The sequence below is a fragment of the Molossus molossus genome, unplaced genomic scaffold, assembly GCF_014108415.1.
Source record: "Molossus molossus isolate mMolMol1 unplaced genomic scaffold, mMolMol1.p scaffold_m16_p_1, whole genome shotgun sequence".
Taxonomy (NCBI): Eukaryota; Metazoa; Chordata; class Mammalia; order Chiroptera; family Molossidae; genus Molossus; species Molossus molossus.
This window is the reverse complement of record NW_023425344.1, coordinates 250,828,523-250,843,542: the sequence shown is the minus strand read 5'-3', so window position 1 is coordinate 250,843,542 and position 15,020 is coordinate 250,828,523. Positions and strand designations below refer to the sequence as shown.

General features: G+C 43.3%; 1 protein-coding gene across 12 annotated transcripts in view; it reads right to left on the bottom strand.

Moving 5' to 3' along the window:
* The window catches only part of MARK3 (microtubule affinity regulating kinase 3), a 120,880-nt gene that overhangs the window by 10,461 nt on the left and 95,399 nt on the right, over positions 1-15,020 (bottom strand). For 8 of the 12 annotated variants that reach the window (XM_036247018.1, XM_036247002.1, XM_036247011.1 and 5 more), the window contains 2 exons: positions 14,324-14,427; positions 4,748-5,005 (listed from right to left, as the gene is read on the bottom strand). In XM_036247018.1, coding sequence (XP_036102911.1) covers positions 4,748-5,005; positions 14,324-14,427 — 362 coding nt within the window. Of the gene's footprint in view, positions 1-4,747; positions 5,006-5,686; positions 5,842-12,003; positions 12,084-14,323; positions 14,428-15,020 lie in introns of those variants that run through there. The other 4 variants (XR_004957361.1, XM_036247031.1, XM_036247041.1 and 1 more) reach the window with 2 other exon arrangements.

Here is a 15,020-nt window from a genome sequence, read left to right as displayed (position 1 = left end):
TGAATGAAAATTACATGACAATGTAACAGTAGGGGATTCATTTTTATGTTTTAGTAATAAACTGAAAGTAGAATTTAAAAGTGACTCTGCTTGCCCTGGTCAGTGTGACTCGGTGGTTGGAGCTCCACCTCATGCACCGAAGGGTAGCAGGTTCGATTCCCAGTCAGGGGCACATACCTGGGTTGTAGGTTCGACATTGGGACCTTGTTGGGGAGCATGTGGGAGCCAGCTGATTGATGTGTCTCTATCACATCTATGTTTCTCTCTCTCTCCTCCTCCCTCCCTCTTCCACTCTCTCTAAAATCAACAGAAAAAATATGCTCTGGTGAGGATTAACAACAACACCACAAGTGACTCTGCTTGTTAAAAAATTTTAGGAAAGCCCTGGCCAGTTTGGCTCAGCGGTTAGAGCATCGGCCTGTGGTCCAGAGAGACCCGGGTTCGGGTCCCGCTAAGGGCACGTACCTCGGTTGCAGTTTGTTCCTGGCCCTGGTTGGGTTGTGTGGGAGGCAGCCACTCAATGTGTCCCTTTCACATCGATGTTTCTCTCTCTCTCTCCCTCCCTCCCACTCTATCTGAACAAAAAATGAAAAAAAATGTCCTCGGGTGAGGATAAAAAATTTTAGGAAAAAAAAAAAACTTTTAGGAAGATGCTGGGGGTGTACTGAACAGAATCTGACCAAAGAAATTTCGACCTATGGGTCAGGCTGGTATGACCATGTTATCAGCATTCCTGGACAAGTGTGTCCTGGGGTTGTTAAACTATTTCTAAAACCCAGTTCTGTGACTGAACACAGGAGACGTATGTATGTATTTGCCAATTGACTGAATGAATCTATGGATTTTTTTTTTTTTTCTAATTTGGGATGACTTTGGCATTGCTTGAGATACTGTCAAATTTTAAAAAATGTCTAACTTTTGTAGGTACCCACCAACCACTTCAAAATCAGATCTAAAGTGGTACACAGCAAGTAGGGAAGGCCATACAGTGAAAATGTTTTGTAAATAATTAAGCACTACATAAAGGCAATACTATTCAAAAGATTGTTTTAGCTGAAAATTGATTAAAAGGTCTTCAAAAAATATTTTTATTCCCGAGTTTTCTACCTGGAAGAAAGTCAGGGTTATTGGTCAAGGACCATAGGATGGCTTTTCTGACCATTTCCTCCCATGATTCCCTGGGAGTATAAAGAGCAGGAAGCTGCAGGCCCCCAGTTCTCCCAAACCACAGGGCTTCCAGGGCAGAGCAGGGCACAAAGCGCAGCTCTCTCTGCCCACCACATCAGAAAGGGTCTTCTTTGCAGATTCTAAGTGCAACCCCCTGAGCTCTTTAGGCAGAAGAACTGCAAAGTTACACTTGGGCGAGGACAGAAGCTGACAAGACTATAGCAACAAGGACTGTCTTTAAGAATGAAATGACTGGCCCTGGCTGGTTTGGCTCAGTGGTTAAAGCGTTGGCCTGCGGTCCAGAGAGACCCGGGTTCGGTTCCCGCTAAGGGCACGTATCTCGGTTACAGTTTGTCCCTGACCCTGGTTGGATCGTGTCGGTGGCAGCCACTCGATGTGTACCTTTCACGTCGATGTTTCTCTCTCTTTCTCCTTCCCACTCTATGTGAACAAAAAATGAAAAAATGTCCTCGGGTGAGGATAAAAAAAAAAAAAGAATGAAATGACTACAGACCTCAGCTTGCAAACATTCAAACAGAAGACTACCTTTCTGGAAAATGTGGTGGAAACTGTAAAAGAAGATGACCCCCTAGAATTTTTTAAAGAAACCTCAGCCTCCAATTTCAATTCAGAGACATGAAATAGATTTAATTAGAAAGTGAGGGAAATGACTCCAGGTCACAGACTCTTTTTAGTTTTCCATGGGGAGTACAATGTAGTGCCTTTTTGGGGTCAGAGACCTGGCTCAGTACTTTTTTGCTGTAGGATCGTAAACATTTGCCTTAATCTCTCTGAACCTCCTCTCTAGTTTCTTCTATAATATTGCGTCATAGCTATTTCACAAGGTAGACTGTGGAGATTAAATGAGTGTATGAGAATCTGTTTACATATGTAAAATGAGTATATCTATTCCTATAATTCTACAGACGTCTACTTAGCACACAGCAAGCATTCAATAGCTGATATTATTTTTTATCAGCGATAGTACATTCATTAAGATGGCAAAAAAGCCCTCTTCAGTTTGCTCAATGGTTAGAGTGTCGGCCCTTGGACCAGAGTCTTGGGTTCAACTCTGGTCAAGGGCACGTACCTCGGTTGTGGTTCCGTCCCCGGCCCTGGTGGGGGCCATGTGGGAGGCAACAAGTTGATGTGTCTCTCTCACACTGATGTTTCTCTCTCTTTCCCCCTCCCACTCTATCTGAAGATAAATGGAAAAATATCCTTGGGTGAGGATTAAAAAAAAAAAAAGATGGCAAAAAAAGGGCACAAAGGAGACAAATAAATTCAAGGATTTTAATGATGAGCCCACTATAGACCAAGTACATGGACACCAAGCTGACTGCTGTGACTGACGCTTAGCCAGCCTGACTGCTGCACACCTATTCTGTGAACAAGGGCAAAGCCCCCGGTGATATGAAGCAGGGTCAGGAAGGTAAACAGTTACATGAATAATGTCAGGGCTCTATCTCCTATCACCCAAGTTTCAGAGGCAGATTTCATTTTAGCCTAGTCCCAAGGAAGGAGCTGGGAGACAGGAAGGCCTGGGATCACACTGAAAGGAAGAAGTAAATTATTCTGGGGGTCACCAGACTCTTGGATTAAACTCCAAACCTGGCAAGACCCTTTAGACCATCTGTTCTTCTGCCCAGCCCAGAACAAGGTGTCTCAGCAAAGGGACTGAGAAGAGAATATGAGGGTAGACTGGAACCTTCTGACTGCTCTGACCTCCTGACAACAAATAGGTAACCTGGGGAGACAGTGACTTGTCTAAGTTTTATTTATGTATGTATGTATGTATGTTTATCCTCACCAGAGGACATTCTTTGCATTTATCTTCAGATAGAGCAGGAACGAGAGAGAGGGAGGAAGGGAGAGAGAGAAACATCAATGTGAGAGAGACACATCGACTGGTTGCTACCCACACGACCCCTACAGGGGCCGGGGACAAACTGCAACCGAGGTACATGCCCTTAGCAGGAACCGAACCCGGGACTCTCTGGTCCGCAGGCAGACGCTCTAACCACTGAGCCAAACCGGCCAGGGCCTAAGTGTTAGATGACTGATCTAAAATGAAACTACGTGCCCTGGCTGGTGTGCTCAGTGGTTAGAGTATTAGCACTCAGACTAAAGGGTCGCAGGTTTAATCCCCAGCCCTGGTTGGGTGTGTGTGGGAGGCAACCAATTGATGGGTCTTTCTCACATCGATGTTTCTCTCTCTCTCCCACCTGCCCCTGCCTCCCTTTACTCTCCAAAAATCAATGGAAAAAATATCCTTGGATGAGGATTAAAAATAAAAATAAAATAAAACTACGGGAGGAATTAAGGAGACTGAAAAAGTGGTATTTAGCCCTGGCCGGTTTGGCTCAGCGGTTAGAGCGTCGACCTGCGGTCCACAGGGACCCGGGTTCGGTTCCCGCTAAGGGCATGTACCTCGGTTGCAGTTTGCCCCCGGCCCTGATTGGGTCGTGCGGGTGGCAGCCACTCAATGTGTCCCTCGATGTGTCCCTTTCACATCGATGTTTCTCGCTCTCGCTCTTCCTCTCTCCCTCCCACTCTATCTGAACAAAAAAATGGAAAAATATCCTCGGGTGAGGATAAAAAAAAAAAAGTGGTATTTAGCTTACAGGTTAATCACAAAGATGGCATAAAACTGAGCAGCAGGCTAATGGGCCAGAGGGAATGCAGAGACAGAGGAGGAGGGCGCCAACCATTCTAGACTCAGAAGATACACTGTTGTGCTGTGACTGAGATACAGATGATGAACAGGAGGGTCTGGAACAGGAAGACCTGCAGGACACTGGGACACACTAGTCCACTACAGAGGCTTATTCTCAGAGTTTCTCTGGGCATCCTGCACATGCAGGGCTCTCAGGTGTCCTGGGCAAGGTCCTGGTTAAAGAAGCCTTTCAAAAACTGCTTACAGTATGAAGTGGCATCTTTTCTTTTTCCTCTTGTAGCAGCCAATGTTTCTAGGCTTTTGCAACCTCTAGCTAGATTATGAAAATAAAGTTAAAATGCCTCAAGGGCCCCATAGAGATTTCCCAAGGCCCCAAATGACAGCCATCCTGGGCACATGAAGGATTTTATACATGACCAGATACTAGTTTCTTTCTGAGAATAAACTAGGAATTTATCTCCATAACTATACCATTTAAGAAAGTTACCTCGTTCTCACTACAACTTACTGAGACCAACAGAGAGCACAACTTCAAGACTCAGACTCTAAGAAACTTATTGCTCCTCAGTGACAACAAGGTGAAATACAAGAGGAACCATGTCCTCCTCAGTAACTGCTTTCAGAGTGCCAGTTCCTGCCTACCCTGGCTCTGGGGTTCTGCTCCACTGCAGTGACATTTGGGCAGATAAATGTGTGATACAAAGAAACAGGAATTAAAGAGCCATAACCTCCCAGGTGCTACAGAACTTCTACTAGGATTTCTCTCCTAAAAGGTTTTAAAGTCTAGTTAGATATATAAACCAGAAAAATATGAGCTAAAGACAAAATAGCAGCCAGGAAAAGACTTCACATACAGAGAATACATATCTCCTTTTGCTGCAAAAAAAGCCACCTGGCACTTACCTCCTTGTGAGTTTTGAGGTTAATTTACTGAAAAGGTTAGTGGAGCCTCGGCTTCGAGTCTGTGACAGTGGTGTGGCTTCGTGGGACAGGCTGGGCGAGGCGGGTGGGCCGTTATATGTGGCAGTCCGCCGCTCCCGGGGCTGGCCGTGGAAAGTGCTACGACTAGCAGTGCCTCGTGGGAAGCGGATCCGATCCGGAGTGGCTGCGCTGCTAATACTGTGTGTGGAAGCGACTGGAGTTCTCTGATCAGGTATAGTGCTACAAGGTCAGAACATACAAAACCTTACAGTTTTGTTCACCAAACCCTATCTTTGTGGCAAACATGGCACACAGAAAATTTACAGTCGCAATATACCTTTTATATTGAATGGAGAAAATCAGTTTTAATAAATCCATACCCAAGGGATATTTCACAGGACTTAGGAGCAAAAGTAAGTTAAATGGGAAAGGGACCAAAGGAACTGTATACAATGGAACAAAGCCTTGTGGAGTTAAAGGGAAAAACAGGCATATTTCGAGGACAAGATAATGCAGGGAAATTCTCAGACACAGAATGGCTTGAAACTCAAGTGTTTTTCCTTTGCTTCCCTCTCAAATAGCTCACATGCAGAGAACCTTGCCAATATAAAAGAAATAAAAGCTATGCAGGTGAAATTGAAGAACAGGCAACTGAAAAGTTTTGGAAGCACACAAATGGCATATCTATTGTAAAACTCCACATGCTGAAAGCAACCTGGAGAGGAGGGGGATTCTTACCCCCTCCGTAGTATGTAAAGGCACCAAGACACACACGGACGACCAAGGACACCACAAGAAAGGATGTGCGGAACTAAAACCACACACAGGAAGAACATTTTGTGGACAACTGTAACAAAACCTTGGACTACAAAATCCACAGCACAAAATTAAGCAGCAGCGGGTACATATTAGTGCCACAAGGAATGTGCATTTTTCTTACATAGCCTTGAAGTTATCTCCTTCACTGTCTATTGGAGGTAACATCATCTTGGGGTGCCCAGAGGCTGACATGGACATCGACTTCTGATGTCTCAGCCGACAGGTGGAAGGTGTGGTACAAACTGAGGCAGGGCTAGCTGCGTAAGCGAACATTTCTGTCAGGCTGGGAGGGGGTTTGGGTTCAGGCAGAGGCAGAAACAACAGTATGATGGACCAGTGACAAAAAGAGCAACCTGTGGTTTAAAGCACCTCCTTCCTCCCCAAACCATTTCATGTCTGTCAAAAAAAAAAAAATCTTTTAAACTTGATTTGGGGATTCTGGAGCAACTGCTAACTTGTAGCTCCCCTGCACCCCAAACGGTACTTGAAAAAGTTTATTAGCTTTATAAAGAAAAACTTACATGTTTGGATATTTATGCCAGAGGGACATCTCCCGAGCTATTTATAAAATAAAGCCTACCCTAAAAGAGAGGTCTCCACACAAACCAAAGTGGTGACATCAATCTACAGCACGAACACACTGTGCTCCTGAACTGCTCCCAAAGTACAGTGACTGTAAAACTAAATGAACTAGTAAAATCATGAGCACAGTAACTAGTTGTTACTTATCAAAGTATCCTACATCGTTTAAATAGAGTTGAATCTTCCTGCTCAATGGATGTTCACTTCTTCATAAACAAGTCAACATTCCTCAGGCGTAAAGAAAGCCCCCTTTTCAAAGCGGAACTAATGAAAAAATGAGCCGTTCAGAGAGGCAGCAGTGGCCGCATACCTACAGCTGCACCTGACACACACAGCTTCAGGACAAACTGTGACCTTGTCGTCCTTAATCCCAGCTTGGCCAACATGTCCTTGAAATTCCCAAGGGGCAATTTCTTTCCTTTGAGAATAATCAGGATGTAGAATTCTCACCATATTCTTTCAATGTCTTTCTACAGAAATCTTTTCAAAGCCTGAAACTCAGGAACCACTGGGTTCTTTCCCTCCTGACCTACCATCCAGAGCAGCCTTGCTGTCTTGTAGGTGCCAACTCCCTAACAGCACTTAAGCTAACCCCACCCACCTATCTGATTTCTTTTTAGGCAGGGTCTGGGTGCAGAGCCTCATCTCTCACAGGCCCATTCCTGTCTTCACTGGTTCCCTGGTCTTTACCCACACACACTCCAATCTGTCCACCATACAGCTGTGAGCTGCCTAAAATACAGACTTGACCTTGTCACTGATAACCTTTTAAAAGTACTACCTTCAGGATGAAATTCAAACTCCTCACCCTGGTACCCAAGTCCTATCCTTAAGCACTCACAGCCTGGCCCCTGCCATCTCCACAGGCATTACCTTCTACGTCACCTCCCAGAACTCGACTCTGGCCCTCCTGATGACATGCAGTCCCTTGGTCATGCACCATCAGGCCAAACAAATTGTTCAGGAGAGTTGGCATCTTTCTGTTTTCACTCCCTTCTGTGCAGTTGGTGGGCACACCTGCTGTTCTGCACCCGTGTCCCAGTGACCCTCCCTGATCCAAGGCTCTGACAGCAAGCCCTGCACTCTCCCACCAGTGTCACCAGTGTCGGCAGAGAGCCTCGGATTGGAGTGCTCTGTAAGTACTCTCTTAATTGAAAAGGGAAGTGAATGAAACGAGCCACTGGAATTTTGATAGTCTCAATATGAGGAGAACAGGTCTTCATAATAAATTGCTCAACAAGGCTTGCTTGTCCTTAAATTTTTTTAATGATGTTTTTTCTTTATTGATTTTTAGACAGAGAGGAAAGAGGGGGGAGAGAGAGAGAGAGAGAAACATTGATTGGCTGCCTCCTGCATGACCCTCCCTGGGAATTAGGGCCAAAACCTGGGCATTTGCCCTGACTGGGAATCAAACTGGCAACCTCCAGGTGCATGGGGTTGATGCTCAACCACCGAGCCACACTGGCCAGGCTTGTCCCTGAATTTTTGTTTGAAAATTCTGCCCTCTGACTTGGGAGAGTAGCTCTACCACAATCACAGAAACATTGGAAAGAAATGCCTTAGTACCCTGGCTGGTTCAGCTCAGCGGTTAGAGCGTCTGTCTGTAGACCAGAGTCGCAGGTCAAGGGCACATACCTCAGTCATGTGGGAGGCAGCCAATCGATGTCTCTTCACATCGATGTTTGTTTCTCTCTCTCTCTCTCTCTCTCTCCCTCCCTCCCTCCCTCCCTCCCTCCCTCCCTCCCTTCCTCTCACTCTATCTGAAGATAAATGAAAAATATACTCCAGTGAGGATTAAAAAGAAATGTCTTAGAAATGTAAAAATAGCCCTGGCTGGTTTGGCTCAGCGGTTACAGTGTCGGCCTGCGGTCTGGAGAGACCCAGGTTCGGTTCCTGCCAAGGGCACGTACCTCAGTTGCAATTTGTCCCCAGCCCTGGTTGGGTCGTGCGGGTGGCGACCACTCAATGTGTCCCTTTCACGTCGATATTTCTCTCTCTCTCCCTTCCACTCTATCTGAATAAAATATCGAAAAATGTCCTCAGGTGAGGATTAAAAAAAAAGAAACACAAAAATAGAGCCGGTTTTGTGTTTTTGCCCCTTAGCACTCACTCTTTCCTTGTGACAACAACACTGAATCCTGCTGCGGGGAAGGCTCCTGGGTCCTAGCTGTCGCTGACTCCACCACAGACTTTACTAGCCTTCCAGGCCAGTGACAGACTTAGGGCCAGATCCACAGGGATGGAGTAGACACCCCCAGGCTTCTGTCTGAGCAGAACTGAGTGTAAGAAGATGATTAAGTCTGATACTGTTGGGCCCAACCAGGGACCCAGGACAGAGGAAGTGGAACAGAACAAGGAGCTGCGCCCTGACTCTGTCCCTGAACTTTCTAGTCATAGGGACTCACAGATACTGTTTCATTTCACTTTGCTCGGATTGGTTACCTGCCACACACAAGAGTCCTAACTGACTCAACTATGTGAAGAAATGCTTGCTTGTGCCCAATACATGCATACAGACATACAAATACACATATACATAGACTTTTATTTATTTTTAACAAGTTATAAATAAATACAACTCTTTCTGCTCTATTATCTATTCACAACAGGGCAAGGGTCAACACACTTTATCCCCCTGTCAGCTGCTGACACTATCTTGTCCAAATTGGGAGCTGGGTCAACAGATGCGTTAAGGAAAGCAGGGCAACAGGGGGAGTCGGGTTGTTTAGCTTCGTCCCTGGGGAATATAAATGGTCCAACGACTCTGGGGAAGGAAAAGGCTTTTAGTCAGGGACTGAGCAAGATGCTGCTCAAACTATTCCCCATGAAACGGGTACACTGTCACTGGTTGGACAGTGCAGGCAAGACTTACAAGGCATGTAAGCAAGGCAAGAGTCTGGACAGACACTTTGCAGCAAAATAGATCTTTGTTAAAGTTAGAGACCTTCCTAAAAATGAAGTGTAAATCAATATTTTCATTATACGTTATTAAATTTTTGCCAGACTAATCTTAAAGGCAATTAGAAAACTACTTTTTAGAAATTTAATCTGTGTCGCACCACCAAGCAAGAAAACAAAGCAGATGTGTGTTTCTGACTTCCACCCCAGGTCTAGCACCTTGACAGGAAACAGTACACTCAGAAAATGTCTGCTGAATTTCAAGTTTGTATAATTAAACTCACAACAATCCTATTTACAATAGATAACCCCAATATCACAATAGGATGCATATTCTAAAAGTTCATCAGGTTGGTTGTTGTGAAGGCAAGACTTAAACATGTCCCAAGAAAAACGTTAATAATGATAACTTGCCACAGCCATGTGACTCAGTTGGTTGAAGTGTCGTCCTGTACACCAAAAAGGCTGCAGGTTCGAATCCGGTCAGGGCACATACCTAGGTTGAGGGTTCAATCCCCAGGCTGGGTGTGTATGGGAGGCAATTAATTGATGTTTTTCCCTCACACTGATGTTTCTCTCTTTCTCTGTCCCTTCCTCCCTCTCTAAAATCAATAAATATATCCTCAGGTGAGGATTAAAAAAAAAAAAAAAAAGATGACTGTATTCCACAGGCTAGCCTGAACAATCTACAGAAGCAAAACAGTAGCTATGTTACATTTTCAGTTCTGGGTCCACGGACCCAGAATAAATCTTAACTTAATAAAAATAGCAATATGTTTCTTAAAACTCAAGTTGTAAAAAGTTGCTATTACTCTTCCTAGACGCTTTCTATTTATATCTGATTTTCTCTTTTTTATTTTATTTTAAACTATAACCCACTTATAAATACCAGTGGACAGGCTTTTTCAATTTGTTTAATATGACATCTATCCCAGACCAAAACATTCTGATATGAAATGTTCTGGTTGCTGATTCAAAGCATATGAGCGTTTAGGCAAAAGGAGCATTAAAAATATAATCCAGCCCAGCTGGTGTGGCTCAGTGGTAGAACATCAACCCATGGACCAAGAGGTCACTGGTTCAACTCCTGGTCAGGGCACATGCCTGGGTTACAGGCTCGATCCCCATTAGAGGTGTGCAGGAGGCAGCTAATCGATGTATCTTTCTCATTGATGTTTCTATCTCTCTCTTCCTCTTCCATCCCCTTTCTTTAAAAAAAATCAATGAAAACATATTAAAAAAAAAAAAGCCCTGGCTGGTCTGGCTCAGCGGTTAGAGTGTCGGCCTGCAGTCCAGAGAGACCCAGATATGGTTCCCGCTAAGGGCATGTATCTCGGTTGCAGTTTGTCCCCGGCACTGGTTGAGTCATGTGGGTGGCAGCCACTCGATGTGTCCCTTTCACGTCGATGTTTCTCTCTCTCTCTCTCTCTCTCTCTCTCTCTCTCTCTCTCCCTCCCTCCCTCCCTCCCTCCCTCCTGCTGTCTGAACAAAAAATGGAAAAATGTCCTCGGTGAGGATAAAAAAAAACAAAAAAACCCCTCAAAAACTATATTAAAATAAATTATATTGTCTTGGTAAAAAAATACATTTGATGAGGCTTTGTTTTTTGTTAATCCTTACCCGAGGATATTTTCCCATTGATTTTTAGATAAGGTGGAATTCAGGGAGAGAGAGAGAGAGAGAGACATCAACTGCCTCCTGCACGTGCCCCAAGGGGATGGAACTTGCAATCCAGGCCTGTGCCCTTGTCCGGAAATTGAACACATGGCCCTTTAGTCCAAGAGCCGATGCTCTAACTGCTGAGCCAAACTGGCCAGGGCTAGTGAGGCTTTAAAAAAATCATCCCATGCCCAAACTAAATGCTGAAGAAGAGATTGTCTAAGACATATGGATAGCCTTTGCTTTAATCCTCCATACAGTTTTTTGTTTTGTTTTTTTAAATCCCCACCAGAGGATATTTTTCTATTGACTTTCAGATACAGTAGGAGGGAGGGAGAGAGAAAACATTGATGTAAAAGAGACACATCGAATGGCTGCCTCCCACTGGACCCCAAACAGGGCCAGGGATTGAATGGCAACCGAGGTATGTGCCATTGACTGGAATCAAATCTGAGACTGACCCACAGGCCAAGGCTCTAACTGCTGAGCCAAACCGGCCAGGGCCACCATACAGTTTTTATCAGCCACATCATTCTCATGTTTGAATTCTGTATAAACAGTCACATATATAAAAGTCCAACTTACACAAGGCTAAAAATAGAACTTAATGTCCTTTCAGAAAATAGCATAGACCTAGGCATCATGTGGCCCACTAGCCTTTAGTCAAGGAATATGGTATGTACATGGGCCCGGCCAATGTGGTTCAGTGGATTGAGTATTGGCCCATGGACTGAGGGATCCCAGTTCAATTCCTGATCAGGGCACATGCCCAGGTTGTGGGCTCGATCCCCTATTGGGGGGGGGGGCAGCCGATCGATGTATCTCTAAAAAAAAATCAATAAAAACATTAAAAAAAAAAAAGGTGTAAAAAAAAAAAAAAGATACATACACAGGAGAGGAAAAAACAATACGAAGTCACCCTGCACAGAGGAGGTTCAACGCATCTAATTTATGACTCATGAATCTATTTTAAGGGTGAGAAAGTTGTCACATTTACTGCCTCAAATGAAAGTAAAAAGTATGACCACTAGATTATGGTACTCAAACCTCCAATAATTGTCCACATTATTGAAAATCCAATTTCAATTTATTTGTAAGATAGAAAGTAAAGAAAATCCAGATATTATTAAAATTATTAGCCGTCTCATGTGATTTGGCGCTGAGGCTCTGTTTGGTTAAAGATAAAGATGACACTTTCAGAAGCAAAGATTTGCAGTGACTGACACTACCAAAAGCAATGAGCCCCAGTAAGGATAAGGAGTCAGCCCTGAGAATGTTACCTGCAGGCAGAATAGACAGGTGATGCCTCCAAAGAAATTTGCAAATTCTTAAAACTATTTCCAAAGAGTGAACTGGACCACTGTAGGGAAGAGCAAATAGAAGAGCATGTGCACAAACATAAAAGGGTTGGGGAGACAGCCCTGGCCTGTATTGCTCAGTGGTTAGAGAGTCAGCCAGTGGACCAAAGAGTCATGGGTTCGATTCCGGTCAAGAGCACATATCTTGGTCTTGGTTTGTCCCCAGCCCTGGTCGGGGATGTACAGGAGGCAACTAGTCGATGAGTGTTTCTGACATCAATGTGTGTGTCTCTCTCTCTCTCCCTCCATCCCTCCTTCCCACTCTATCTGAAGATAAATGGAAAAATATTCTCGGGTGAGGATTAAAAAAGGGGGGGAGGGTGTAGAGGACAGATCTTGATCTTAACAGCCTCTTAAAAAGTCTGACTGTATCCCAGAGAATTGTACATTCTCAAGTTCAAAAGAAATCTGGTAAATAGTTCAACGATGTAGAAGAATTTATAGAAAGAGGAAGGGTCATAAAAAAAACATTTTTCTAGCTCTGTGGACTAAAATTCATAACGTTAGAAACTTTTAATTAAGTCTTCTACTGGTATCTTTTATTATATCACTTTGAACTAGAAGAAATTTATAGATTTGAGAATGTAACTGTAGTAAAAGAAATTTTACCAAAAGACACTACTATTAAGAAATAAACATATCAATCAGTATTTGTAAGCCATTTAGCCCAGTTGCTATACAGGGATGATGCTCAACCAACTGAGCCACACCGGCCAGGGCTTATTAATAGTTTTTAATCATAAGAGACAATGTTAAAACAAGCACACACATAGGAATCAGATGAGAATACAGAAATGTAAACATTTCTAAAAATTCAACGAATAATCAACATAACCTTAACCTTACATAACAAGCTTTTACCTTCATATCAATTCAAATTTAAGTGGTCTGTGGAAGAGGGAATGATAAATACCGCAGTCTGGTCTTAAGGATGAAGGAGGAAAAAAGAATCTTTGCTTAGACTGTCACAGAAGTTAGTGATCAAACATTTCACGTGACTAATGAGATCTAAAGAAAACAAAAAGCTTACAGTACAATTTCAGAAAGTAATTGTCAAAAAAAGAGAAAGAACCAATTTTGATGTTGGACATGGGAATGACATGACCAAACTGTGTTCAAGTTAAGAGGTCAGGGAACAGCTCTGGCCGGTTTGGCTCAGTGATTGGAACATTGGCCTGCAGACCAAAGAGTCCCAGGTTCGATTCTAGCCAAGGACACATACCTTGGTTGCGATTCGTCCCCAGCCCCAGTTGGGGTTGTGCAGGTGGCAACCAACAGATGTGTCTCTCTCACATACATGTTTTTCTCTTTCTCGCCCTCCCACTCTGTCTGAAGATAAATGTAAAAATATCCTTGGGTGAGGATTAAAAAAATAAAATAAGAAAAAAAAAGAGGTCAGGGGACAACAACAGATGATGTAGACTTATTTTCTAGATCTCTACTTGGAAACCTTATCTGCTAATCACACTGGATTGAGTTCACATACCACTCTTCCAAAAAGAAAATCCATGCAGCTTAGGAACTGTATTCTGTACAGAATATATTTAAACTGCTCTACCAGTCCATCTTCTCTTCCCCCACATGGTCTCTGGACCCACTTTCTCTCATTTTTCCAACTCTATTTATTTTCTAATCCCAAGAAAGCTGTATAGCAACTCTTTCCTTACTGACATATTGCTATGTTAGTATTTTAAATCATGCTTATTCTATACATGCTTGCCTCTCTTAGAAGACTGCACACTCAATTTCTCTGCAATTCTCTAAAGAGCCTCTTAAGGTGGAAACTATGGCAATATTCATCCACCTGCCCCTTTGGCAAACTGCTGACCTGTAGATGAAGGCTCACTGCCCACCCCCACCACATGATCTACATCCTTCAGAAATGTGGCTCTTGTCTCAGGTCCTTATCTTTCCCCCTTTCAGCCCTGATCAAGTTATTAATGTGCACAAAATAATCCTGACTTCACTATCCTACAATTAAACCATAGCTTACTATCTACCTCCTCTGGTAAAGCTCCCTTTAAATCATCACACATAGTCAACCAGGAGGATGAGCTCTGGACAATGTAAGGAATTTGGAATTCTAGTATCTCACTAAAAATTCACATTCAAATTTAACTTACCGTTCGAGAATACTTACCATTATTATTTGAATTTTGATTATAAAGTCTGAAAAGTAAATAATATGCTTCCATTTCTTTTGGGTAAAACAAAGTTCTTACTAACAGGTAAAATCTCCTACCTGTTTTCTTTGCCATTCTGAATTACTGAATGTCTGTCAGCGGTAGTTCTTTCACTGCAAACATAAGTATTTCGCCGAGTCATTCCACCAGATGCTGTATTACTCTATTAAAAAAAGGGGGGCATTTTTGTCTTAAACTATTTAGTAAGCACAGTACAATAAGAAAAGAAAATAACTTGCCTAAACAAAAATGAATACCGAGCCTTTAAATAAACCAACACTAAAATACCAGTAGTACCAGCTAAAAGATAAGAAGATAATACCAGCATACTGCCTACGCCCCATCCTGGCAGAAAGAACAAAGAGTAGCTATGTAGAGTGGCTATGAAAAACTGGCTATAATAATCCATCAAGTAATAACTCACGAATTAAAGAAGGAAGAAAGAGAAATCCACTATTTTAAAAGCTTATACTTTCGCCTTGGCCAGTTTGGCTCCGTGGTTAGAGCATGGGCCTGCAGACCAGAGAGTCCGAGGTTTGGTTCCCGCTAAGGGCATGTACCTCGGTTGCAGTTTGTCTCGAGCCCCGGTTGGGGTCATGTGGGTGGCAGCCACTTGATGTATCCCTTTCACGTCGATGTTTCTCTCTCTTCCTCTCTCTCCTTCCCACTCTATCTGAACAAAAAATGGAAAAGTCCTCAGGTGAGGATTAAAAAAAAAAAATCACACACTTGGTAAAGGCTGAATATCCAGACTAC